The 24906-nt window shown below is 36.7% G+C and overlaps 1 protein-coding gene across 4 annotated transcripts in view; it reads left to right on the plus strand.

Annotated features, from left to right (window-relative positions):
• XRCC4 (X-ray repair cross complementing 4) overlaps positions 1 to 20987 on the plus strand; it is a 289569-nt gene extending 268582 nt beyond the window's left edge. For all 4 annotated transcript variants that reach the window (XM_045393995.2, XM_073993768.1, XM_065546472.2 and 1 more), the window contains one exon: positions 20363 to 20987. In XM_045393995.2, coding sequence (XP_045249930.2) covers positions 20363 to 20474 — 112 coding nt within the window. In that variant the 3' untranslated portion in view covers positions 20475 to 20987. The remainder of the gene's footprint in view (positions 1 to 20362) is intronic.
• Positions 20988 to 24906: the final 3919 nt, after the last annotated feature.

The following is a 24906-nucleotide window of genomic DNA, read 5'->3' on the forward strand; positions in this document are numbered from 1 at the left end:
ATGTGTGCATGTGTCTTTATAGCAGCATGATTTATAATCCTTTGGCTATATCCCCAGTAATGGGATGGCTGGGTCATATAGTACTTGTAGTTCTAGATCCTTGAGGAATCACCACACTGTTTTCCATAATGGTTGAACTAGTTTACAATCCCACCAACACTGTAAAAGTGTTCCTATTTCTGCAACATCCTCTCCAGCACCTGTTGTTTCCTGACATTTTAATGATTGCCATTCTAACTGGTGTGAAATGGTATCTCATTGTGGTTTTGATTTGCATTTCTCTGATGGCCAGTGATGATGAGCATTTTTTCATGTGTCTGTTGGCTGTATGCATGTCTTCTTTTGAGAAATGTCTGTTCATATCCTTTGCCCACTTTTTGATGGGGTTGTTTGTTTTTTTCTTGTAAATTTGTTTGAGTTCTTTGTAGGTTCTGGATATTAGCCCTTTGTCGGATGAGTAGATTGCAAACATTTTCTCCCATTCTGTAGGTTGCCTGTTCACTCTGATGGTAGTTTCTTTTGCTGTGCTCTTTAGTTTAATGAGATCCCATTTGTCAATTTTGGCTTTTGTTGCCATTGCTTTTGGTGTTTTACACAGGAAGTCCTTGCCCATGCCTATATCCTGAATGGTATTACCTAGCTTTTATTCTAGGGTTTTTATGGTATTAGGTCTAACATTTAAGTCTCTAATCCATCTTGAATTAATTTTCGTATAAGGAGTAAGGAAAGGATTCAGTTTCAGCTTTCTACTATGGCTAGCCGATTTTCCCAGCACCATTTATTAAATAGGAATCCTTTCCCCATTTCTTGTTTTTGTCAGGTTTGTCAAAGATCAGATGGCTGTAGATGTGTGGTATTATTTCTGAGGACTCTGATCTGTTCCATTGGTCTATATCTCTGTTTTGGTACCAGTACCATGCTGTTTTGGTTACTGTAGCCTTGTAGTATAGTTTGAAATCAGGTAGCGTGATGCCTCCAACTTTGTTCTTTTGACTTAGCATTGTCTTGGCAATGTGGGGTCTTTTTTGGTTCCATATGAACTTTAAAGCAATTTTTTCCAGTTCTGTGAAGAAACTCATTGGTAGACTGATAGGGATGGCATTGAATCTATAAATTACCTTGGGCAGTATGGCCATTTTCACGATATTGATTCTTCCTATCCATGAGCATGGTATATTCTTCCATTTGTTTGTGTCCTCTTTTATTTCACTGAGCAGTGGTTTGAAGAGGTCCTTTACATCCCTTGTAAGTTGGATTTCTAGGTATTTTATTCTCTTTGAAGCAATTGTGAATGGAAGTTCATTCATGATTTGGCTCTCTGTTTGTCTGTTACTGGTGTATAAGAATGCTTGTGATTTTTGCACATTAATTTTGTATTCTGAGACTTTGCTGAAGTTTCTTATCAGCTTAAGATTTTGGGCTGAGACGATGGGGTTTTCTAAATATACAATCATGTCATCTGCAAACAAGGAAAATTTGACTTCTTCTTTTCCTAACTGAATACCTTTTATTTATTTCTCTTGCCTAATTGCCCTAGCCAGAACTTCCAACACTATGTTGAATAGGAGTGGTGAGAGAGGGCATCCCTGTCTTGTGCCAGTTTTCAAAGGGAATGCTTCCAGTTTTTTTCCCATTCAGTATGATATTGGCTGTGGGTTTGTCATAAATAACTCTTATTATTTTGAGATACATTCCATCAATACCGAATGTATTGAGAATTTTTAGCATGAAGGGCTGTTGAATTTTGTCAAAGGCCTTTTCTGCATCTATTGAGATAATCATATGGTTTTTGTCTTTCGTTCTGTTTATATGCTGGATTATGTTTATTGATTTGCGTATGTTGAACCAGCCTTGCATCCCAGGGATGAAGCCCACTTGATCATGGTGGATAAGCTTTTTGATGTGCTGCTGGATTCGGTTTGCCAGTATTTTATTGAGGATTTTTGCATCGATGTTCATCAGGGATATTGTTCTAAAATTCTCTTTTTTTGTTGTGTCTCTGCCAGGCTTTGGTATCAGGATGATGTTGGCCTCATAAAATGAGTTAGGGAGGATTCCTTCCTTTTCTATTGATTGGAATAGTTTCAGAAGGAATCGTGCCAGCATTCCTTCTGAAACTATTTAATTGGAGCATTTAGTCCATTTACATTTAAGGTTAAGATTGTTATGTGTGAACTTGATCCTGCCATTATGATATTAACTGGTTATTTTGCTCGTTAGTTGATGCAGTTTCTTCCTAGCCTAAATGGTCTTTACATTTTGACATGTTTTTGCAATGGCTGGTACCGGTTGTTCCTTTCCATGTTTAGTGCTTCCTTCAGGGTCTCTTGTAAGGCAGGCCTAGTGGTGACAAAATCTCTAAGCATTTGCTTATCTGTAAAGGATTTTATTTCTCCTTCACTTATGAAACTCAGTTTGGCTGGATATGAAATTCTGGGTTGAAAATTCTTTTCTTTAAGAATGTTGAATATGGCCCCCTCTCTCTTCTGGCTTGTAGAGTTTCTGCCGAGAGATCTGCTAGTAGTCTGATGGGCTTCCCTTTGTGGGTAACCCGACCTTTCTCTCTGGCTGCCCTTAACAGTTTTTCCTTCATTTCAACTTTGGTGAATCTGATAATTATGTGTCTTGGAGTTGCTCTTCTCGAGGAGTGTCTTTGTGGTGTTCTCTGTATTTCCTGAATTGGAATATTGGCCTGCCTTACTAGGTTGGGGAAGTTCTCCTGGATGATATCCTGAAGAGTGTTTTCCAACTTGGTTCCATTTTCCCCCTCATTCTCAGGCACCCCAATCAGATGTAGATTTGGTCTTTTCACATAATCCCATACTTCTTGAAGTCTTTGTTCATTTCTTTTTCCTCTTTTTTCTTTAGACTTCTCTTCTTGCTTCATTTCATTCATTTGATCCTCAATCACTGATACTCTTTCTTCCAGTTGATCGAGTTGGTTACTGAAGCTTGTGCATTTGTCACGTATTTCTCGTGTCATGGTTTTTATCTCTGTCAGTTCATTTATGGCCTTCTCTGCATTGATTATTCTAGTTATCCATTCTTCCATTCTTTTTTTCAAGATTTTTAGTTTCTTTACGCTGGGTACGTAATTCCTCCTTTAGCTCTGAGAAATTTGATGGACTGAAGCCTTCTTCTCTCAGCTCGTCAAAGTCATTCTCCATCCAGCTTTGATCCGTTGCTGGCAATGAGCTGCGTTCCTCAGTTGAAAATGTAGAAATCACCCGTCTTCTGTGTCACTGGCGCTGGGAGCTGGAGACTGGAGCTGTTCCTATTAAGCCATCTTGCTTCGCCCCCTGGGTTTTTTCAGTTGTTCCTTTTAGTCACTTCCAAATTTCTTTGTTATAGAAAAGTGTTCAGTGATAAAAATAGGAAATATTGAACGTGCTTTTTCTCTTACAATATGACAAATGGGCCTATTTTTATAGAAGGCAATAAAAGAATATACTTTAGCCATTTAAAACATTAAGATTTAAGTTTTTATCATCTGTAGAAGCCCAATAACATTTTGAAGGGAGTCTTGGAAGTTATGTACATTTTAAGGGAAATTATGACCAGACTGTTGAATTCAGCTGCATGTTTTCCGTGCATGTGTAGAGCCTGTTGGATTTTCATGGTTGTCTTTTGGGGCTGCATGTGAATTCATGTATGACAACTTTCCTCATTCCAGACAACTGTTAGAATTTCTTGGTTTAACGTTTTAATTTCTGTTTATGCTTTCTGATTTTTGAAATCTGATTCTTTTTCTTGGTTTGTTATTGATTGTGAGATTGGGGATAATAATTTCCTATTGATTATGTGGTCACATTTCAGAATAATATCAGCTTTCACTTACTTAAATTATCAAGAAAGAAGTATGATTGCTTGTTTACTCTATTTTTTCTCAATAACCAGATATAAGAGGTTTAAATTGACTACATTCATAAACCTTTAATAATCATAATTTAATGAAACGTAGGTTAATAGAAAACCCAACTAACTAGTCTCCCAGTAGTTGGGTTCTGAGTGTATGTGTGCTTAGAAGTTGACCAGCATTTGTTAGTGAGACTTTCAGCCATTAGGTTTGAAACACCATTCATTAACCACAACTCTGAGTGGGATATAACTAAGCTAATGGTGTTAGTGTAAACTAGTAAGCATTTAAATTTATAAACATCCAAAACAACTTGAAAAATAAACATTTGAAGTTACCTCAGAAAGGAAAGTGAGCCAACTACTGACCAGCTATAGTTGTCAGAGATTAAAATTTCATTTCTGAGCCATAAATAAGATTTAAATGTTTTTCTATGTGATAACATTTCTAAAAAGTTTATAATGTTGCCCTGTGATTTAGAATGGATTTTATTTTGTGTAAATTGTGTATGAAACTTGCTATAGCTTTTTCCACACTCAACTCTAAGAGAAGGCAAATTCCCTTGACAAGAGGATTTTTGGTAAATTTATTCAACAGAACCTCAGTTCTTTATTACAAGGAACTATTCTTAATTCTGAATGAAACAATTCTAAATCATTGTCCCTGTCCTCAAGTTACTTACAAGATAAGTAATAAAGATGTCCACAATTAAAGTCTATGGTTGACACTCCTTCCATTGAGAGGCAGTTTCAATATGTGTGGGCTTTTTTGACTCGTTTATAAATAGTAGAATACAGAAGAAGTGATGCTGCGTGGTTTCCGGAGCCTATATCAGAAAAGGCAACTTTGTGCTTAGAGCCCCAAGTTGTATATGTCAGACTACCTGAGACTTCCCTGTAGCAAGGAAGCCACACCAGTGTACACTCTCCAGTAGCCAGCCCTAGTCTTTGAGGCCTTCCAACCCATCCACCAGATATGAATGAAAGAGCTTTTGGATGGCTCTCAGCCTTGTTTCGACCCCAGCTTTCTAGTATTCTCAGCTAAGACACTGACACCTTAGAGCAGAGACAAGCTATCCACGCTGTGTCCTGGACAAATTGCAGACTCACATTAAACAGAAGCATAACAAAATGGTCTTTATTTTATGCCAGTAAGTTTGGGGTGGTTTATTACACAACTGTGATTACTGGAACAAAGACTTACTTGATTTAGTGTATACTATGGGTGAATAGGAGATAATGACCTTCTCTCCTGGAGGAGTCATGGGAAGCCTCACGAAACAATGACATATGAACTTGGAAAGATAATGACCTTCTCTCCCGGAAGAGTTGTGGGAAGCTTCACAGAAACAATGACATATGAACTTGGCTTTGAAAGATGAGACTACTAAGAAGTCTACTAAGTAAAGAAGGTAGAAGAGTCCTAAAAGTGAGGGAGCTGTGTGGAATAGCCTGGAGGCTAAGAAAGAATAGTGTGTTTGGTGAATGACAAGAAGTTTGGTGTGGAAAGAGCATTAGATAGTTAGAGCCAGAATGGTGGTCAAGAAGCTAGAAGTTGTACAATAATTTTTTTGTTATGCCAAGGAAATTTCAACTGTAGCCTTTAGGAGTAGAAAATAATAATCAATTTGCCTTGTAGAAAGATAAGTAATTATCAGCAGTGTGTAAGGTAGGCTAAAAGGGAAAGAAGTGAAAGGCAAGGAGAACAGGTAATTGTTACGTACATAGTTCAGATGACAGATGATTGAGGCTGAGATATATAGCTTTCCTGTAATAGCAAAATAAGGTCAGTTAGATAACAGTGGTTGTTTGAATTGGTAAATTAATTATGTATTGAATTCATATGGTCAAGCCATAATAAAGACTACAGTCCACCCTGCATTTTGGCAAATTAAATCAATGCCTTTATAAAACATTCATTTTATTAAATGTATTAATATTGCTGAATGACATCTAAAAGCTTCCTCCACTATGAAGTTTGGAGAATTATTATTTTTAATCTCATTTTTATATTTTCATTAAGCCATTGATTATAGTAGGACATTTAAAGAAATGAGACCACATTGTATCAGTTAAATTCTCTAATGGAACCATGTGTTATTCACACTCTGTTCCTCAAAAGGAACATTAGTTCGGAGTAAAGTCCTGAAAAAATTAGTAATTTGTGTAATTGTAAAGATTTTACAGTCAGAAAATATGTATAGTATGTTTAGTTAATATAGTTATGTGAACATAGCACACAGCTGTGGTCAATGGCGTTCTGTATGGATTTGATTGACTTAGCATTTGAAATTACTTCACATATTTTTAGTGTGATAAATAAAAGTGCAGCAGTGACATATAACTTCTTATTGAAATCATAATACCATACATATTAAAGACTTTTCCAGGGCAAAAAATGGCTGGATAGGTCTTTCTCCAGTAATTCTGAGCGTAGGCTTGTGTTGCCTTATCTACACAGCAAATTGCTACCGATTGTGGAATACAGTGATCTGTTTTAAAAGCCTTCTGCCTCTCTGTACATTTTGGGTTTACTTTACAGTTTGGTTATATTTAAAACATTAATTTAAAAGTTTAATATTTTTAATTCAAAATCAAAAGTAACAGAATTTTATAGATTATTTCCATCTGACTTATTCTAGTGCTGACCCCTTTTTAATATCTTTAAGAAAGAACACCTTCCAGAATTTGAATAGTCTTGCTTTATAGATTCACTTTTCATTCACACATAAGTCTTCTTTAAAAATTCAAGCTGCAAAAGTAACACAAGAAGAGAAAACTAAACACCATATGTTCTCACTCATAAGTGGGAGTTGAACAATGGGAACACATGGACACAAGGAGGGGGAACATCACACACCAGGGCCTGTCAGGAGATGGGGGGTTGGGGGAGGGATAGTATTAGGAGAAATACCTAATGTAAATGACTAGTTGATGGGTGCAGCAAACCACCATGGCACCTGTATACCTATGTAACAAACCTGCACATTCTACACATGTAACCCAGAACTTAAAGTATAATAAAAATATATATATATTCAAGCTGCAGAATCTTCCTTAGTCAACCATTTCATGGAAAGCCTAGAGAAATATTCAGCAGAGCATTAAACCAAATATGAAGCCCCTCTAAGCTCGTGGCCCTGTGTGATGTACAGCACCGGTCACATTCCCATGATGGTTCTTTAACAACCAGCCTTGCTCTTTAGAACCGTTGGAGTGAAACACAGCATTCTGTTTTGTTATCCCCCAGACAAGGGCTACTGTAAGTTTGTATTTAAGGGAATTCAGAAGTTCAGCATTGCTTCTGCCTTGGATTGATTGTTTGCTCACTTTAAATCCCATGTCTCTAGCTCAGTCTCTGACTCACAATAGACACTCAATAAATAGTGGATGGGTAAGTGATAGATGATAGTGGTTGCCAGCCTGTCTCAATGATTCTAGTTCAGTTATCTCTCGATAAGACCCAATGGCCGTTTCTTTGAGCTATAGATAACATTACACTGACCTTGCAGATCCCTCTTCCAACCAGCTTGGGGGATTTCTTTTAACTCGGGGCCCCTGCTCTTGCTCGACCTCTTTTCTCTACTCAGTTTTCCTGAAATCTATTTAATTCAGCAAATTGGAATAATAATTAAGCCCTAATAACAAAGTTAAGACTAGAGTGGTAGGCAGAATAGTACATCACCCACCCTCTTCCCCCAGAGATGTCTACGTCTTAATTCCTGGAACCTGAGAATATGTTAGACCACGTAGCAATGGGAAATTAAGGCTACAGATGGAAATAAGGTTGAAAATCAGCAGACCTTAAAAACAGTGAAATTATCCTGGATTATCCAGTTAGGTCCAATATAATCACAAAGGGCCTTAAGTAGAAAAGAGTGGCAGAAGAAGAAAGTCAGGGGAAGAGATAAGACTAAGCAAGCAACGTCAGAATGATGTGTAGTGAGAAGGAGTCCACCTGCCATTGCTGACTTTGAAGACAGAGGAAGGGAGTGGCCTCTACAAGCTAAAACACACACACACACACACACACACAGAAACAGCTTCTCCACTAGTGCCTCCAGAGAAGTACACAGCTCTGCCAACTTCTTGACTTTTGATCAGTGAGATCTGTCAGACTTCTGACCTCCAGAACTGTAAGATGATATATTGGCATTGTTCTAAGGCATTACGTTATGGTAATTTGTTGCATCCGCCATAGGAAACAAAAAGCACTCATTCCACGCTACGGTGAAACTACCACCCTTGGTCTCAGTTTAGAAATCACTATCCTCCATGGCTGGTATTATTGTCTACCCCTTCTCTTGATAGCTAAAAGTAGAGTTCTGTCTTCTTTTTTGTGTATTTCTGTTTTCCTTCAGTTTATGGTTTCAGACTAATGGATGTTGTTTTCTCAGCAAGGAAGGTAATACAGCCTATTCCAGAAGACACTAGTTTCTTGGGATGTTAATGGTGAAGAGATTGTGAGATTGTGAGAAAAGGGGCTTCTGCCACCAAATTCATTTGGAAAACCTAGGTTAAACAAGGTTCTTTTCTCTTAAAGCACTTACAAAAATATAATGTATGTATAAGGTTTAAAAAAAAAAAAAAAACCCAACAGTTTAAGAGAATATTCAGCAAAGGTGTCCCTCTCAGCTAAAATTCCTCTCAGCAGCTACCATTTACCTGTGTATCCTCCCATAGCTATTCTAGACACTTGAGCACATACACACATATATACATGCACATTTGGTATAATGTATATACACACACATTCTGGTTTTCTGTATATACTCTTCTACACGTTGCTTTTGTTCTTCCTAATTAACAGATTTCCCAATTAACAGAAATTTTAGTGTATAATATGTATATGAAAGACTAAGAGAACTTAGAAGATGAAGACATTTTCTGAACATTTTGGACCACATATTTTTTTAGAGAATATCTTACAGAACTACTTTTTGAGACACACTGCACACAACCAAGCTGCCTTCCTCAGAAGAAAAAAACATCCTCTGGAGTAGAAATAAGAGTTAATGATGACCCCCCACACCTATTAGAATGGCCTAATGTAAAGGGTATGGATTTTAGATTTTAACCTAGGCTAAAATCCTGGCTCCATTACTGACTTGACTGCCTGCTCACTCATGCTTACTGGCTGCATGGTTGCGGGTACATTGCTTAACTTTATTGAGCCTTCTTATTAATACGCTCTCATGTATTCAATTATTTGTTATTTGGTTAATACATGCAATCAGTGGAACTTTTATGTGCTAACTATTGTTCCAAGTCAAACAAAGCAGAATCCCCCTAACTGGAGAGGCTTCTAGGCTAGTGAGGGAAGTTTCATTTGTAGCACAGCAAGCGGCAGTAAGCTCACGGATCACCTGGCTTGTCTTAAAGGAGTAACTTTCCACCAGCGTGACAATTTTCCACTTCTATAGGCATAGATCAACAGTAGCAAATGTCACCTATATGATTTCAAAACTTGGAATTTATGCAGGACATTTCAAGTATTGATTTTTTAAGTATCTTTGTACTTTGGTATTGTTTAATGAATTACCAGAACAGTTTTATTTATCTGAATAAAGTACAGCAAGAGTGACAAAATCTTTAGTCATTATGAAATTATGAAATTTCTCTGTAAGTGACTTGCATCCTTGTAGATTCTGGGTATGTTCATCTTAGTGGTTGACTTTAAAATTTGAATTCTCCAGAACTAGATAATCTTATTTTCAAATCTATAATATATGTGTATTTTACAGGAAAATTTTAGAATTCTCATCCTTTCCCAATATCTATAAAGCATGTCAATTCATTTTAACATTACGTGTATTCACTCTTTATTATTCTGTTCATTCTATTTCCATTTTCTTCCTGCTCTTGATGAATTTAAACAAATTCTTATTCATTAGAAAAGTCTTATTCATTAGAAAAAGATATCTTTAGGAATGTAACTGAAAATAACAAATGCAATTTCTTTTATTTGCCATTTTGTCTGCCAGAAAGTTTCAGCTTCTCTTTTATTTTCTAGGCCAACGAAATGACGTGTAGGCTTAGTGAATTCCAGGCAATGTTCAGCACTGGTTTTACTGAATCTGGATGACTTCAGTCTGTTAATTTATTTAGGAGATGGTTTTGGTTTTTATAAGGTCAACTAGAAATTTGTAGGCTACTTTTCCCACTTATTCTAAGATCAATTTTTTTTTAATACTAACATTTAAAATTTGAAAATACAGTGGTAACTTTGGTGATGTCAAATCTTTAAGCACATTATTTAAAACTTTTCCATTTAAGAGGTGTTTCCATAATTGACTTTATTTCATAATGGGAATTCTGTTAAGGTCAATCTGATAGCTGCTTAGTTATTTAATAGCAGCAAGTACCTGATATTTTGATTTGGCTGGTTTTTAAGGTCATTTCGATTAAAGTTTCATTTGAAGTGTTCTAAAAACAAACCGTAAAATATTTGGCTTTTTTTTTTTTTTTTAACCAAATGATGTGTGCCCCATCCAGTGCTTAGGATGGATTCTCAATCTGTATACTGCCCTAACCTTACCTCTCATCTTTATCCCTCTCCCCATATCTGAGCTTTTCCCTAGTCCTCATCGGTGATGAGGAGGATGGATGCCAGGGAAGTTTGTGATAAAAGAAAGATGTATATACTTTTGTTATTTTAACATGAGTAAAACAGCTGCCTCAGAATGTCCTGCCATGGTGGATAGGCAGGAATTGACCATTTGCTGGATTTTTGCCGTGACTGCTGCAGTCTGAGAATTTGAGACTTCATTCTCCCCAAAAGAAAACATTGCCTGTTCTTCTTGTCTGTAATAAATCATGAACATAGCAGCATCCTTCCAGGCTATTCTTCTCAACTCCAGATAATTTATAGTGGGTGAGACTCATTAGCCTGAAGTGTATTTTCAGGTTTGTCAGTCAGAATTGTATAGAGAGCCAGTGTTTGGGTGGCAAGTGGAAACAGCACAAGCTGTGGGCACGCAAAGTCAACTTGGCCCTTGGCGTCTGTGACAACGCTCCTCCCTGGTTTTACTCATTTTTAGAGCCATTCCTTTTTTGACTCATTTCTTTCTCTAGCTGTCTGTTCCTACAATTTTAATATTCTCCACTATTTCTTACTAAACCTTTTCTCTCTGATGGTCTCTTCTCTGGGTGATCATTTCAACTCACCCAGTTGCCTTATAGCAATGACTGCTGTCTTGGTGCATCTAGTCCATACATCTCTCCTGAGTCCTATACCTGTGTATTTGTTAACCTATTCAACATATATCTGCATTTGAATATCCTTTGGGCACTTCAAACTCACCTCTTATGTCTGAAACTGACGTCTTTATGCCTAATCCTAAACCTTCTCCTCTTCTGTGTCACCATCTTCACAATAGCCAAAGCTACAAAATCTAGAATTCTGAGAATATTGTCACGGAAGAGAAATAATAAGATCCAGAAATAGCAGATCAGATCCCAAAGTATTACGTGTGTGCATACAAAGATACACTGACACAAATCACACACACACACATACACACACACACACACACTCCATTGTTCAAAGAGAAATATTGCATAGTTTTGCATGGTTTTGAAATTTAAATAAATATAATCATTTATTTAAATGTGTGTATTTTTTTTAAGAGATGGGGTCCCACTCTATCACCCAGGCTGGCGTGCAATGGCATGATCATAGTTCACTGCATCCTCAAACTCCTGGGCTCAAGGGATCCTCCTGCTTCAGCCTCTTGAGTAGCTAGCACTACAGATGTGTACCACCACACACAGCTAATTTATTTTTTACCTTTTTTTTTTTTCTAGAGACGGAGTCTTACTGTCTTGCCCAGTAGTATGGTCTCATACTTCTCATACTACTAGGCTCAAACGATCCTCCCGCCTCAGCCTCCCAAAGTGTTAGGATACAAGTGTGAGCCTTGCTCTTTTGCTCAACATTATGCTTAAGATTCATATATGTGTATAACTGTATAATCTCGTCCATTATATGAAAATTTAATAATTAATTCCCCTATTTTCCTGTGGAGAGACATTTGGGTAGTTCTTGTTTTTCACTGTTGTAAACAATGCATCTATGATTGGGTACATATCTCATGATACACCCAATGTTTCTCAAGGGAACATACCTATGAGTGGAATTCCTAAGTTATAGGAATATACCTTCATATACCTTGACAGTTATTGCCAAATTGTTTTATAAAATGGTTTCAAACATTTGTTCTCCTACCAGCAATAATTTATCTAGTTATTCCGCATCCTCCAAAATCTTTGATATTATTGTACATTTTAATTTTTGCTTATCTGGTGTAAACTATTTCACATTGGCTTTAATTTGCATTTTCTTGGTCACTAATGAAGTTGAGCTTATTATCATATGCTTATTTACCTCCATTATTCCCCTTTTTGGAAGTTCCTATAGTCTTTGGCATATGTTTTGGTTTTTAAAAAATCGTTAATAGGAGTTCTTTGGATATTCTTTGTTACTAGCATATGTTGCAGTATCTCCTCACAGTTTATGTCTTGTCATTTCATTCTCTTTAAGGTATCTATTGATAAACAGAAGTACTTACTTCAAATGCAATTCAGTGTATCAATCTTTATCTTAATGGTTTTCGATTTCTGCCTTGAACAAACTTTCTTATTTCAAAGTAATAAAGACATTCCCCTGTATTTTCTTCTAAAAGCTTTAAAGCTTTGCCTTTCTCACTTAAGTGTTTAATTCACCTGGAATCATACTTATTTGACTTTTGACACAAAAAATTTGAATTCTATGTGTGTTGTATAGGTAGAGATATAGTTAGGCCTCAAAAAATTAGTTATTTTACCTAAAATAACAATTTATTTTTTAAATTTAGATCATTGTTTGTGTCAAAGTCGAACAAGCATGATTCTTCAAGTGTTATGGTGCCATCAATCACTATTCATTTTCCTGGATCTCTCTGTTTGCTCAGGTTGACACTATGACGTATTTCAGAAATACTACTCTCAGAAAATATACGTCACTCTAAACAATACTAATGCTTCTCGTTTGAGTAGGAAGGGATTGCTGTTCCAGCCATAGTGATACCATTTTAAACTTGGCTGAGAAAATGTCTTTACAAAATGAGACAAATATCATTTTAAAGATGTTATTAATTTAACTCCTATAAAGTTAAAAGAGAAGTCAATCTTTTATTCTAATATTTTTAGAGAAACTTTCCCTGGATGAGACTTTGTTTTTAATAAATCTAGCTTTTGATGTACAGTGTTCATTGTTAGTTAGATGATGTAGTGCAATTTTGATTCAAGTTGTAGTTTGTGTATGTGTGTGTCTGCGTGTGTGTGTTTTAACACAGTATGAAATTCAACTAATAGAACATAGAAATCTCTGCAACTATATTATTGAGAATATACACCACCTTTTAGTGAGAGTGTCATCTGGAGAAGTTTCATTATATTCTCTTTATTTGAAAGAAGACAGGCTTTAGCCTGTAACTTTAGTTTCTTATTCTGTCATTAATCTTTCCTCTTTAATTCACATTAATCATTTATTCCACAAATATTTCTTGAGAGCATGTATTTTGCAAAGTAGTCTATGCTGAACTATTCAAGCATAACAAATTCAGATTCAGGAACTGAAAGAGCTCTAAGATCATTTATAATAACCTCAGCCTTCCACAAATGAAGAAACTGGGGTCCAGCAGTGACCTGACCAAAATTTCTATTGAGATTCAGAATATCTAGTTTCAGAATATCCCCTATTGAACCACTTTGCCCACAGAAAACTATCCGAACATATACCTGAATGTTAAATATTAATATAGAGATGCCTAAAGCGATAAGTCACTCTTTATGAACAAATTATGTTATTTAGTTGTTACTTTCCAGCTATTTATAACATTGTTAAGATAAAAAGACACATTTGAAAAAATTAGATAAAGTAAATGTTTAACTGAAAGCTTTCTGAGAGCAGGAGTAACACATTTGTTCTATTTTCCTAACACAGTGAGCTGTTCATAGTGTATAATCAACAAGTACAGTATTGATTAAATAAACAAAACTATATATTGAAATATAAGATACAGATATTAGGTACTGTAAATGACTAGAGGAAATAAAATTATGAATATGAAATGAAATAGGAATATGAAAATAAAGTAAGTCTTTATGGAAGGTTTAGAATTTAAACAGAGCCATAACTAATGGCTATAATTTCATTAGGAACACCCAAGTTTCTATTTATTTGTTTCTCTCACCTTATATTAAAACTTTAGATACAGGTTCTCTGAGTTGTTTTTTTCAAATTATACCTCTAAGCATGATTCCTTAGAACAAGCATGTTCATGAAAAAAAATATAAAAATGCTAAGGTATATGTATAAGGATACTAATTGTTGTCTTGTTTATGAGGGCATTTAAATATTGAACCAACCCAAACCTCTATCAGTGAACTAATGGTTAGTATATCAAAATTAAAATTAATGATGAATATGGATCTAAATTTTTCAGCATGAAAATACATCTCTAATGTATTATACAGTGAAAATATCAAGCTGCAAAACTATAAATGTATAGAATGATCACATTTTTGTAAAAAAAAAAAAAGGCTGTGAAAATACAAGTAATGCAAAATAAGATAGTAGCCATTTGTATTCGTCTTTTCTCACCCTGCTATAAAGACATGTCTGACACTGGGTAATTTATAAAGAAAAGAGGTTTAATCAACTCACAGTTCTGTAGGCTTCACAGGCTTCTGCTGCTGGGGAGGCCTCAGGAAACATATAATCATGATGGAAGGCAAAAGGGAAGCAGGCATATCTTCACATGACTGGCAGGAGAGAGAGAGCAAAAGGGGAAGTGCTGCACACTTTTAAACAATGAGATCTCATGAGAACTCACACACTATCACAAGAACAGCAAGGGGGATATCTGCCCCCATGATCCAGTCGCTTCCCACCAGGCCCCTCCTCCAACATTGGGGATTACAATTCACCATGAGATTTGGGTGCAGACACAAAGCCAGACCACATCATGCCATCCCCAGCCCCTCCCACATCCCCTTGTCACATTTCAAAACACGATCATGCCTTGCCAACAGTCCGCCAAAATCTTAACTCATTGCAGTGTTAGCTCAAATGTTCAAGTCCAAGGTCTCATGTGAGATAAGGCAAGTCTCTTCAACCTATGAGCCTGTAAAATCAAAACCAAGCTAGTTTCCTCCAAGATACAATGGGGTACAAGCATTGGGTAAGTGCTTCTATTCTAAGTGGGAGAAATTGGCCAAAACAAAGGGGCTACAGGCCCCATGCAAGTTCAAAAACCAGCATGGTAGTCATTAAATCTAGAAGCTCCCAGATAATCTCCTTTGACTCCATGTCTCACATCCAGGGCACAGTGATGCAAGGGGTAGACTCCCAGGTCCTTGGGAAACTCTGCCCCTGTGGCTCTCCAGGGTAGAGACCCCATGCCTGCTTTCATAGGCTGGTGTTGAGTGCCTGCAGCTTTTCCAGATGCATGGCACAAGCTGATGATGGATCTACCATTCTGTGGTCTGGAGGACAGTAGCTGTCTTCTTACAGTTCAATTAGGCAGTGTCTCTTTGGGGACTCCAACTACACATTTTCCATCCACACTGCCCTAGTAGAGCTTCTCCATGAGGACTGTACCCCTGCAGCAGACTTCTGCCTGGACATCCAGGCATTTCCATACATCCTCTGAAACCTACGTGGAGGCTCCCAAGCCTCAGCTCGTGCACTTTACACATCTGCAGGCTTACCACCACATGGAAGACACCAAGGCTTGAGACTTGCACCCTCTAAAGCAATGGCCTGAGCTGCATTTTGGCCCCTTTTAGCAACAGCTGGAGTAGGAGCAGCCACAATGTGGGGTGCCATGTCCCAAGGCTGCACAGAGTAGCAGGGCCCTTGGGCTGGCCCACAAAACAAGTCTACCCTCCTAGGCCTCCTGGCCTGTGATGGGAGGGGCTGCCATGGAGATCTCTGAAATGCCTTGGAGGCACTGTCTTGGTTATTAACATTTGGCTCCTGTTTACTTGTGCAAATTTCTGCAGCCTTGAATTCCTCCCCAGAAAATGGGTTTTTCTTTTCTACCATATGACAAGGCTGCAAAATTTTCACTTTTATTCTGCTTTCCTTTTAAATATAAGTTCCAGGTCATTTATTTGTTCATGCAGATGAGAGTAGGCTTTTAGAAGCAGCCAGGCCACACCTTGAATGCTTTGCTGCTTAGAAATTTCTTCCACCAGCAACCCTAAATCATCTTCTCAAGTTCAAAGTACAACAAATCCCTAGACCAGGGGCACAATGAAATGGTCTTTGCTAAAGCATAGCAAGAGTGACCTTTACCCCAGTTCTCGATAACTTCCTTATCTCCATCTGAGACCACCTCAGCCTGGACTTCATGGTCCATATCACCATCAGCATTTTGGTCACAACAATTTAACAAGTCTCTAGGATGTTCCAAACTTTCCCTCATCTTCCTTTCTTTTGCTGACCCCTCCAAACTGTTCCAACCTCTGCTTATTACCCAGTTCCAAAGTTGCTTCTATATTTTCACATACCTTTATAGCAATGCCCCACTTCTCTGGTTACACACATACTATCACAAGAATAGCAAGGGAAAAGTCCACCCCCATGATCCAATCACCTCCCAACAGGCCCTTCCTCCAACATTGAGTTCAAAAAGAGATTCAGGTGGGGACACAACCAAGCCATATCAACATTTTTGTGTTCTTTTTTATGCTTTTCAGAATTTACAAAATGTCTAACAATAAACATTTATTACCTGTAAAAATAATAAAACTGTTTTAAGAGTTGTGGAGAGAGTTCTAAATTTACTCTATTGACTCGCCATGGATATAAAAACTCAATGATCTCCATTCAGGACAACTTTTACTGAGTATCTGTTATGACTAGGCACTATGAACAGGAGTCAAAATCTATTTCTTAGCTCCTCATGACCTCAGAAGGAATTGTAAATTGTAAGTGAAGCACCAGGAATCTATTTATCCTTCAGTCTGGTCACTTCAGAATGGTCCTTTGGTCATATGCTGATTTTTTTAAAAACAAAATTGATAGATCTCTGTGTTCTGGTGCACAGTATCTAAACAATGGGCACAATTACGGAGATCTTTCCATGTCTGACTTTTTAAATATGATTTCAGCTTTTATTTTAGATACAGGGGGTACATGTGCAGGTTTATTATAGGGGTATGTTGCAGGATGCTGAGGTTTAGGATAGGGATCTCATCACCCAGGTATTGAGCATAATCCCCAATAGGTAGTTTTTGAGCCCATGACCCCTCCCTAATCCCCAGTGTCTATTGTTTCCGTCTTTATGCCCATGTATATCCAAATGTTTAGCTCTCACTTGTAAGTGAAAACACAGGTATTTGGTTTTCTGTTCCTGCATTAATTTGCTCTGGATTATGGTCTCCAGCTGCATCCATGTTGCTACGAAGGACATTGCTTCATTCTTTTTGGTGGCTGTGTAGTATTCCATAGTGTATATGTACTATATTTTCTTTACCCAGTCCACCAATGATGGCCACCTAAGTTGATACCATGTATTTGCTATTGTGAGTAGTGCTGCAATGAACATGCCAGTGCATGTGTCTTTTTGGTAGAAAACTTTGGGTTTTTTGGGAGGAATATGCCCAGTAACAGGATTGCTGGATTGGATGGTAGTTATGTTTTAAGTTCTTTGACAGATCTCCAAAGTACTTTCCACTGTGGCTGAAGTAATTTACATTCCCACCAACAGTGTATAAGTGTCTTCTTTTCTCTGCAGCCTCTCCCGCATATATTATTATTTGAATTTTTAATAACAGGCATTCTGATTGGTGTTAGATGGTATCTCATTGTGGTTTTGATTTGCATTTCTCTGATGAGTAGTGATGTGTGGCATTTTTTTTCATATGTTTGTTGGCTGCTTGTGTGTCTTCTTTTGAGAAGCGTCTGTTCGTGTCCTTTGCCCATTTATTAATGGGTCGATTTGCTTTTTGCTTGTTGATTTAAGTTCCATATAGATTCTGGATATTTGACCTTTGACAGATGCATATTTTGAGAATATTTTCTCCTATTCTGTAGGCTATTTACTTTGTTGATAGTTTCTTTTGCTGTATAGAAACTCTTCAGTTTAATTAGGTCCTGCTTGTCAATTTTTGTTTTTGTTGCAATTGTTTTTGGGGACTTAGCCAAAAATTCTTTGCCAATGCCAATGTTGAGAAGGATATTTCCTAGGTTTTCTTCTAAGTTTTTTATAGTTTGAAATCTTACATTTAAATTTTTAATCCATCTCGAGTTAATGTTTGTATATGTTGAAAGGTAGGGCGATATGGTTTGGACTTGTGTCCCCACCCAAATCATGTGTCTAATTGTAATTCTCAATCTTGAAGAAGGGGCCTGGTGGGAGGTGATTGGATCCTGGAGACAGATTCCCCCCTTGCCATTCTCATGATAGTGAGTGAGTTCTCATGAGATCTGGTTGTTTAAAAGTTTGTGGCATCTTCCCCCCGGCTTCCTCCTTCTCCAGCCGTGTAAGACGGGCCTGCTTCCCTTTCACCTTCTACCATGAGGCTTCTCAGCCATGTTTCCTGTACAGCCTGTGGAACTGTGGCCAATTAAACCTCTTTTCTTTATAAATTACTCAGTCTCAGGTAGTTCTTTATAGGAATACAAGAATGGACTAATACATAGGGGCACACTTTCAATCTTCTGCAAATGGCTAGCCACTTTGCCGTGCACCATTTATTGTATCTGCCTTGCTTGTTTTTCCATTTCTTACTTTTAATTGAGATAGTTCAGTTATCTCTTTTGCCTAGGAGGAGTACAAGCAACTCTAAGACATTTGGCCAGAGAAAAGTGTTTAATGTGTTTTGAGTTGACAAAGAAAACGTATACCTGTAATAATTATACTTTTATCCCATACTGTATCATTTTCTCCTCCTTTGGAATATATTTTTAGATATTTAATTACATGTTACAATAATTATGCCTGTATTTATTGTTAATTTTAACATTGCAAATCCCAGAGGGTAGTACTTGTCATCTTGAATGCATTAATGCCTAGCACCTTGGCACTCCTGTGATGATAATATTGTCTGAAATTGGCTTGCTCAGAATAAGACAGAACATGTCCCAGGTCTAGTGGCAGCCAACCATAGTTAATTGTCTCTAATCATGATGCCAAGGAGAACTCGTTTCTAATAATCTGTGCAACCAGGTAAGGGTGCAAGCTTTTGAAAATACTCATCATCTAAACATACTTGATATGTGGGGGTTTTCAATAGTTATTCTTCTCTGCTGTTAACGGAAACTCGTATGTAGTTTATGCAGTATTAGCAGATAATAATAATAGTTTCCAAATATTTTGTGGGAATTTATAAGCATTTTCATTTACATCAACTCATTTCATCTTTAGACCACCTCTAGAAAAGTACTAATATCTCAGTTTTACAGTGGAGAGAATAGAAGCCCAGTTAGTTTAAATGACTTGCCTAAAGTTACATAGCTAATATGAAATAGACCTGGGTTCAAACTTGTTTTTCCCGACTTCAAGTTCCATGCTTTCTCAGCTATACCAAGGTGCTGTAACTCCACCATGGCCTTCAAAGTTGGAAATAGAGGGCTATTACCAAGTGTTACTGGGTTAGCTCAACCTAATCATAATCACCCCGGAAGCCACCTCTAATTGATAAAATTAAGCATACTTTATTTAGGTTCCACAGAGAACCACTGACAAGGTTTCTACAAGGATATTAACAGACATTCCAAAGCTTTACTTCTGATTGAGCTCTGTTATTCTCCAGCACAGTCTTTCTAAGACCAATTAATAGTGATCATGGCAGTCAGCCTGTTATCTTAGGGTTCAAAGAAAATATCTACATAAGTATAGCACTCAATCCATTGAAATAGTGACTACAATACGAACCTGAGTAAAATTTAGTTCACTAAATGAAGATATGCAGATTCGATAAATGAATATGGGCCAACATTTCATCAACAACTGCTATAAATGTGAAAAATCATTATTTTTCATATATACACATAGTCATCCGACCCACTAAAGGTAGTTCATGGGACCAAAACTTTCTGCTGCTAAGAGATTAAAATGCACGTTAATCAGTAGAATTTAAGAAAGCCAGAGTAAAATGTAAATTGTGATGAAATCATTAAAGGAGTAACTTGAAAAACCTTCTATATCCTGGCATAAAAGTGATTATAGCATAGAGGATAGAATATTTTATTTCTTGACCTCAATTATGAGTATTGTTATAGGTTTTTGAATTTTCCTGGGGTCAGAATAGAGACAGATTAATTCTAAAGCAGTTAGAGAAATTAGTCTCTTCATCTCTTTCCTTACAGTTAACAGCATAGAGAAGTAAATCTCGAAACCAATTTTGAAACAGGATTTGACTGTCATTTCACTTATGTGTCTCTTCATTTTCTTTTACTCTATAACAGAAGTTTTTAAAAATAAAACTATTTTGATTTTCTTTTCAACTCTAGGCCTGATTCTTCACTACCTGAGACATCGAAAAAGGAGCACATCTCAGCTGAAAACATGTCTTTAGAAACTCTGAGAAACAGCAGCCCAGAAGACCTCTTTGATGAGATTTAACAGTCTCAAAAAACACTTTGATGTTCACTAGACTATGTTTTCTATTCATTTCTTTAAAATGAAAAGGCAGAATTTCAAGTTAGCAGCTATTACTGTACCTTACAATTTAATTACATACACACTGAATTGAAACCATTGTGCAAAATGAATTACACATGTATACGAAGATAGTATTTGATGATGACACTGGCACATTATTCTAAACTATTCATTCAGCATGCCTATAATTACCTAAAATTTCAGACTTCTTGTTGCAAAGGCCACATTTATCATATTCATTCACACATATTATATGTGATAGCTATCTAACATCCTGTCTAGGAAGATTTTGAAAATAGGACAAAGAAAACATCCTTTTAAAATGTCTTCAGCCTTTTTTGAATAGACATATTAAAACATATTCTGAACACTGATGTTTGAGCATTTTAATTTGTGTAATGATGTATAAAATATAATTTTAGTTTGTACATAAACATTCTGAAAATCTGATAATAAAATTTTTGATACATTCAAGGTTTTGTGTTCTTAATAAAATGTGTTAAGTTAATTTTTATTATAGTAAGTAACGGGTTTTTAGAAACTGCTCATTAATGTAAATGTAACCCCCTTTGTGGCAAAAAAAAAAAAAGCATATTTTTCAGGGATTATTGATAAAAGATTTATCTTACACATACACGGGCCCTTCTTGAAGACAAGGACCTTGTCATAGCTCTTTGCAATAACATCCGGCACTATTGTCTTTGTAATCACTGTTTCTGCTTCTTAACCTTTCATTCTATCTTCACTTCTTACCTGTTTAATATCCATTCCTTCCATGTTATTCAAAGTTAACAATATCAGAGTTAGCCATGACCACCATGTTGCTAAATCCAGTGATTGGCCCATTCTTAGTCCTCATGTTATTAAGCCTGTCAGCACATTTTATATAGTTGATTGCTTCTCCCCAGTAAACATTTTCTTCACTTGACTTTTGCTATAGCATATGCTCTTTGTATTCCTCTTTCTTTCCAGTCACTAATTTTTTAGACCTTTTGGCTGATTCCTTCTCCTTTGCCCAACAGTTAAATGTTTGAATGCCCTGGGTTTAATTTTCAGCCCTCTTCTCTTCATTACCTACATTGTCACCCTAGGTTATTCTAGGTCGTTTGTGGTTTTGAATGCCATCTGTCTGCCGATATCTCCAAAATTAGCATAGTTTTCTTTGTAGTCAAATTTTATATATACATGCATATATATGGATATACATGTGTGTATGTATAATTTATCTTTAACTTGTCACAAAAGGAGTTTCTTAAGATTTCTTAAAAATCGTTTGTATTAAATCTTGATACATCTTGGCATCTTTTTTTAAATACAGACGAGTACAGTTATCTACTTTTACCTTTCTTTAGATGTTTTAGCACATCCAAAGCAGAAATTTGATTATCCTGACCATCATTTCTTCTGCTGTCTTATATTTGGGAAATTTCACTACCACATACGCAGTTCCTTGAAGCTAAAATCGCAGGAATCCTCCTTGGTGTCTCTGCTTTCTTCTCCTTGCACATTCTGTTATTTTTACTTCCAAAACACAAATTGACTCTCCCTCTCTGTCTCTCTACTACAGCTACACTGCTTCCTCACTGGTCTCCCTGCTTAATTTTCTATTCTCCTACAATGAAACCAAACTGAATTTTTAAATCTTAGATAAGATTATTTTCCTACCTGAACTAAAACCTACCAATAATAAACCACTGCCCTTTGAAAAAAGTCTGGACCTGTACCATGGCCTACAAAGTTTGATATGATGGCACCCCTGCTTACCTCCCCAACCTGATGTCCCACCCCTCTCTCTTTACTCCCCTTGCCCCTTGAGTAGGCCAGAGCTCAGAACCATTGTATTGCTAATCTGTCTGCCTAGAATGCTCATCTTCACAAGGTTGGTTTCTTTATCTTTCAGATTTAGAACCAAATGTCATCTCCTCGGATTTCCCCGAAATATTTAGGGTTGTCCACCTTCCCAGTCACTCTCTGTCCCATTAAAATGGTTTTTTTCATTATGCATATCACTCTCTGGAATTACTTTTTCATGTCTCCTCTCCCAATGGAACATAAGCCCCATCACAGTAGAAACATGGCCATCTGCTTTACCTCTCTATCCCCAGTATTAAGAACAAGGTTCATAGAAGCTTAATTAGTGTTTGTTGAATGAATGCATGCATGTTTATCACATAGCAAGCACTCAAAAGTTTCTTTACTTACTAAACCATTTTGAAAGGATTGAAAGATTGAAATTTAGCCAGATGACTTGATACAAAGAAATAATTATTCAGAAAGCTCAAGTACTCTTTGTGGTTAATGGTAAATAATAGGTATATATATGCATGCACATAGGTGTTTTGTTTTGTTTTGTTTTTCAGACAGAGTCTCACTCCATCACCCAGGCTAGAGTGCAGTGGTGTGATCACAGCTCACTGCAACACCTCTGCCTCCCGAGTTCAAGAGATTCTTGTGCCTCAGACACCCAGGTAGTTTTTTACAGGCACGTGCCACCACACCCGGCTAATTTTTTGTATTTTTAGTAGAGATGGGGTTTCACCATGTTGGCCAGGCTGGTCGCAAACTCCTAACCTCAAGTGATCCACCCACCTCGGCCTCCTAAAGTGCTGGGATTATAGGCATGAGCCACCACGCCCTGCAGGTTTGACAGTAGAGGGAGAATAAGAAAAAAATTACACACATACACTATTAATTAGGAAAAGGATTTGACTAAGTCAATGGGATAGCAAAATATTTTAAATAGAAATTTTCCTGTACTTTAATTTCTTTGATGGCTTACATGTAAAAGGAAAAAAACTTTTAAATATATGAAATTTAAATATATAATTATAAACTATAAAATTCTACTCAGTCACATTGGAATGTCACTATACTACTGAACTTAGCACTATCCTGGATTTACCCTGTATCTTTCCAAAGTGATTCTGTATGTGAAATACCAAAATCTCAAAATAATATTATCTTACCTGAATAGACCACAAATGACTAACCAAAATTAGTATACAACTGTATATGTGTGTCTATCTATCTATATACATGTAATGAAAGAGAAGAAATTTTCTCATCTTTTGGCTATTAACTCCCTGGTGATAAGAGAGATGTAGGGAAGGTATTTCCTAAGTAATAATAACAAGTCTATAAAGGTCATAATATTTAGAAAATGTTTGTTTATATTTTTCTAAGGCAGCAGATCTTTTCAAACATTGCTGTGTGTCAGATCGATTCAGTTGGTTAGAACAGAACATAGTAAGCCTATAATCTTGGGTTCCTCCTTTATATCTCATATGGAGAAATTGAAGACGTGGTTTTATATTTCTTGCCTTATATAGACAGAGACCTATAGATTTGGTATAAACATGTCCAGATCCTATCATTCCATACCACATTTTGTCCTCACATTTTTCTCATTGTCTATACTCTAAACAGATTGTTGCAGAATGCTGAAATGGAAGGCACAGAAATTGAGTTACAATGCAGCATGGCTTTTTTGACCTTATCATCTTCACCTCTAAGATAAGGAAATTACATTTCTGAAGGATTTTTCAGCTTAAAATGTATAATTTTTGGCCCTGGCATCAGATGGTATGGCCCCAGCCTCATTACGGAAGTTAATGAAAGAAAAAAACAATCCCCTGTCAAGAGATGTCTTTATTATGTGGTTTTAAAAGGTCAAGAAACTACTTTAGAAAAGTTTTTCTGAATGGTCTATAACTCAGATTTGTAAAATACAGGACCCTGTGTTTTTGAGCCAAGCAGCTCTTTATTGGACAAGTTTGATTCAACAAATGTTTTTTAAGGATCAGTTATGCACAAAATACAGAACTGGGCCATGTGAAAAATTAAAGGATAAATTCATCCTTTCAACAAATACTTGTTAAGTATTTTTGCCAGTCTCTGTTCTGGACACTAGATATGGCAGTGAATAGCACAGACAAGTATCCTGTTTCTGTTGAGTTTATATTCTAGAAATGAAAAGAATGGAGTATATGGGAGGGGGTTGCATTGAGTTTTGGGCCTGAAACTACTATGTAGTGGACTATAATATGAACGAGTGGTAGTATAGATGGTATAAAAAAACACAAAATTTAAAGGTATGGATAAGAATCCATGAAAGATTCAATTAAGAGATTATGAGAAATAGGGAGGGTTGGAGAGTGAGCTGAGGATGTGACTGTCTGCCTCGGATCACATGAGAATACAGAAGGTACTGGAGGTGGGTTTGGGTGGGTATATGGCATTAATGCCTAAATTTGTCATTATGAATCAGTGGAATGAAGTGGACAAGTTACAAGGTATCCCAGAAGCAATGTTGGCCAAGGGTGGTTTAGTGGTGTGAACAGTGAGCGAAGTTACGTCATGAAGACATGAGAAGAATTGAGCTCTGCAGTTCTAA

The sequence above is a fragment of the Macaca fascicularis genome, chromosome 6 (assembly GCF_037993035.2).
Source record: "Macaca fascicularis isolate 582-1 chromosome 6, T2T-MFA8v1.1".
Taxonomy (NCBI): Eukaryota; Metazoa; Chordata; class Mammalia; order Primates; family Cercopithecidae; genus Macaca; species Macaca fascicularis.